The sequence below is a fragment of the Pteropus alecto genome, unplaced genomic scaffold, assembly GCF_000325575.1.
Source record: "Pteropus alecto unplaced genomic scaffold, ASM32557v1 scaffold14, whole genome shotgun sequence".
Lineage (NCBI taxonomy): Eukaryota > Metazoa > Chordata > Mammalia > Chiroptera > Pteropodidae > Pteropus > Pteropus alecto.
Genome location: NW_006436810.1, coordinates 18,858,641 through 18,862,667, shown reverse-complemented (window position 1 = coordinate 18,862,667; position 4,027 = coordinate 18,858,641). Strand labels below are relative to the sequence as shown.

The following is a 4,027-nucleotide window of genomic DNA, read 5'->3' as shown; positions in this document are numbered from 1 at the left end:
CTGTGCCAAGGCCCTCTGAGGCGGCCGGGAGGACGAGGACACGTGACCGCGGGCCTCTGGGACAGGGCGTGGGCGGGCTTCACCCCCTTGCTGGGCTTCGTGTTTTCAGGGTGATGGGGACGCCAGTCTCTGTCCCGCCTGCTCTCAGAACACTGCTGGACCCTGGGACACCATCGCAGACCCAGGAGGAGGAACGAGGCCACTGCAGGACAGGCCGCCAGGAGCTCCTCCACCTAAGCCCAGCGGGTGGCCTCAGCCCACAGGGGCCCGGGAGCCTTGAGACGGTGGGACAGGGACCAGAGCGAGGAGCAGCATCGGGAGGCCTTGGGCCAGGCACGTGGGGCTGTGGTCTCGGAGTGGCCACAGCGACTCGGCGGGTAGGCCCAGCACAGGGCGCGGGGCCTGGGCTCCGTGTACCTGTCCCTGGAAGGAGGCGTGCCAGCACAGGGCAGGTGTCCTCGCCTGTCTGGCCAGAGTTGGCCTTTCCAGGGCCACCTTCAGTGGCCTCCCAGGGCTCAGGACTTGGCCTCGGCCCTGGGCTTGGCGGGGGGCCCCGAGGCCTGGCTGCCGCGCTGGCCTTGTCCCTAGAGATGCTGCCGTGGGGCCACTGTGGTGGGGACAAGCCCAGGTCCCTCTCAGCCGGGCACTGGCCAGAGCAAGCTCAGGGGTTCTGGGGCCGGAGGCAGAAGTTCTCCACGAGCCCTAGAGGGGGTGCCAGGTGCAGATAGCACATGTGTAGTCTCCCCTCGATCTCGGGAGGCACCATGTCCAGCACAGGGACACGCACGGCAGGCCTCCCTGCGGCGTCTGTGGTGGGGACAAGCCCAGGTCCCTCTCAGCCGGGCACTGGCCAGAGCAAGCTCAGGGGTTCTGGGGCCGGAGGCAGAAGTTCTCCACGAGCCCTAGAGGGTGTGCCAGGTGCAGATAGCGCATGTGTAGTCTCCCCTCGATCCCGGGAGGCACCATGTCCAGCACAGGGACACACACGGCAGGCCTCCCTGCGGCGTGTAGGTGCCCCCGCTGCTGAGGCGGCCCCGTGCCCCGCACCCCACACCCCGCACCCCAAGCTCGCAGGCCTGAGGCGACCCTCCGGGCGACAGGTGGTGGGCTGGTGCGGGCACCCTGCACACTGTCCTCCAGCCCACGGCTCTCCATGCCCGTCCACTGTGTTTGGCCATGGTGGGGCCACCGGTCACTCCCTTTGTCCCCCCTTCCACTGTGACATGAGCATTTCAGCCGTGTCTGTCAGCCCTGTGCCAGCTCCCAGGCCTCTGAAGGCCAAGTGTTCCAGATGCTTCCGTGCAGCTCTCGCAGCTGGCTGCTGGGTGGCACTCTGTGCGTCGTCAGTGCTGTCTGTGGCCAGTGCACAGGCTCTGGAGGAGTCTGCTGTGGCCAGTGAGGGGCGTTCAAAGCCGTCTCCCCCTCCTGAGTTTTCCTCCCAGCTCCCGAATGTTTGAGTGAGGGTCCCCCTCAGCCCTTTGGCCTGTAAGATGCTTTGAAAACGTTTATTTTAAAACAACGAAGGGAGAAGTCTGGAGCAGTGATTGTCTCTAACAGCACCGCCGACTGCAGTGGTGCTGGACGTGCACACAAACTCTGTACGGTGACTTTAGATCAATAAAGCGCTTGAGGGTCTAGTGCGGCCTCATGACTGGGGACCGGGGCATTTCACCTGTCCGCATTTCACCTTGGGTGTCCCCAGAGAGGGGCCAGCCCCAGGCCCTGGCCTCTGCCCAGAGCCTCCTGGTCCCCTGGCTGGGCCAGCGCCCCCACCTTGGGTACAGCTCTGGCCGCTGTCCTGTGAGACTCGTGGGACAGACCAGCCCCGAGGGTAGTGACTGCAGGAACCAGGTCATACGCCCGGGCTGGGCGGGCCTGGCTGTGCACACGGGCGAGGCGGCAGGCATCTGGCTGACGCCGAGTCTGCCTGGCTCACCGCGGAAGGCCCGTTTCCCTGTCAGCAGGAGCCGACGTGAGCACCCTTGAGAAATCAGATGGGCTGCGCCTTCCGCAGTGCGTGGCCCTTGGCTCAGCCTGACCCCAGAACGTTTCTCGTCGCTGGTAAAACCAAGTAATTCCAGTTCCCCAGCTCGCCAGGGCCCTGTCCGCCTGACACAGCCTGGCACCCAGGCGGTGGAGCCAGGGCGTCTGTGCACTTACGCGTGGCCAGGAGTGTCAGAGGAAAGGGGAAACTGAGGCTGCCTTGTGGTGGCCCTGCAGAGCCCCCGCTCAGCGCGGACATCCCACCCCACCCAGCCCTGGGGTCTGTTCCTGGCAGGTCCCCTGGACGCCCAGCCTCGCCCTGGGGGCAGCGGAGACACAGTAGGCTGTGCGCGCAGGGCCGCGGTCCAGGTAGATGGCTCCACACTCATGCGTCCCGACTCCCCGTGACCACAGGAAGCCCCTTCCTGGCCCCCCAGCCCCTGTGCTTTGGGGAGGACGTTGGCACTGCCTACAGGAAGTCAGCCGAGCTGTGCGGGAGGCGGCACGTTTTATTGGTTGCAGCAGCAGAAGCCCCGCCTGGCCCTGCCCCAGCCGCCCCTCCCCTCCCTGCTGGTCCCTGCCAGGTGCCCTGCCAAAAGCCACACCAGGCGGTGGTGGGTGAGTGTCCCACGTCGGTCCTCTGGGTGAGGCAGGGTTCCTTCCCGCAGGGTTCGTGGCAGCGATGTCCCAGACGTCATGGCGTTGAAACGAAAAAGTGCGAAGCAGCATCACCGGAAGGTTCCATCCCTCGGTGATGCCGGCGGAGACGAGCTTCTAGTAGCTGCACGCCTGGGGGCCCCTTCCCGTCTCCTCCCGGATCCTCCAGCCGTGGAGGGGGAGGGAATTGTTCCTACAGCAGACGGCGTTCCAGAGGACAGAGGACAGGAGGTGGCCGCAGGCAGCTGCAAGGGCAAAGGTCCCTGTGACGGCCACCCGGGAAGATCAGGGGGTAGTGCCAGGGAGGGCGGTCGGAGGTCAGGGCCGGACCCGCAAAGGAACGGGGGGGCCGTGAGCATGGGTGTCACACCTCTGTGCCCGTCACGTGGCAGGGATGTGGCTTCTGCCGAGCTGGATGTATAGGCACCGTCCCCCGTCTGCTGGGGACGACTCACTTCCTGCCTCTCCCAGGGCTGCCTCCATTGTGCCCCCACACTGCCCCCTGGGACCTCAGTGGTCGAAGAGCAGGGAAGGGTCAGGCCGAGGCCTGGGGACAGCGTAGCTTTCTGGTATTTGCCATAGGTTTGGAGTTCCTAGAATTTCCTGAATTTACTTTTCCTTAGCCAAAGTCAGACTTCAAAGGGAACGGAAGGGAGAACAGTTGGCCATGCCCCCCGCGAATTCCTTTCGCCACAGCACCCCATGGCTTCGGCCCCGCCTCCGAGTGACGCGGGATCAGCCCAGGCCGAGGGGCATGCACGCTGGCTGGACACGCGAGAGTTCGGAGCGAGGCCCCTGGCAGCGGCAGGAGCTGCCGCCCCCGGGTCAGTCCCTGTCCCTCTCCGTGCGGTGTGAGGCAAGGGCTGTCGCTGTAAAGTCTGTGAGACGCAGCCTCCTGTGCCAGGGGCAGCTGCGGCCACCGCTGTGCGCAAAACCCCCGCCTGGGTCACGCCGGCCCCGTGCGCGCCCACTCGCGGTCCGCGGAGTCCCCGGGCGCTCCGGCCCCGTCCGGCCCCTGCAGGCTGTCCTCGGTGGCGCTGGCGGAGCGCGTGCTGTCCTCACGCAGGGCGGGCTCGGGGCTGGCGGCCCGCTGCTGCTGCTCCTTGAGCTCCGAGTAGGAGCGCGAGAAGGTGTGGAAGATGGAGGTGACCGGGAAGGCCATGAGCAGGATGCCGCTGAGGATGCTGCTCAGCGCCACCACCTGCCCAGGCAGGCTGCGCGGCACCATGTCGCCGTAGCCCACGGTGGTCATGGAGATGACGGCCCACCAGTAGCTGGCCGGCACGCTGGAGAAGTCGCGGTGCGCGCCCAGCTCGCGCTCAGCCAGGTGCACGAGCGGCGCGAAGAGCGCCATGGCCACGCAGAGGAAGAGCAGCAGCAGCCCGAA

At 66.5% G+C, this 4,027-nt stretch overlaps 1 protein-coding gene across 1 annotated transcript in view; it reads right to left on the bottom strand.

Annotated features, from left to right (window-relative positions):
• Positions 1–2,066: 2,066 nt before the first annotated feature.
• KCNG2 (potassium voltage-gated channel modifier subfamily G member 2) overlaps positions 2,067–4,027 on the bottom strand; it is an 11,484-nt gene continuing 9,523 nt past the window's right edge. The window contains exon 5 of the mRNA XM_015590794.2: positions 2,067–4,027. Coding sequence (XP_015446280.1) covers positions 3,587–4,027 — 441 coding nt within the window. The 3' untranslated portion in view covers positions 2,067–3,586.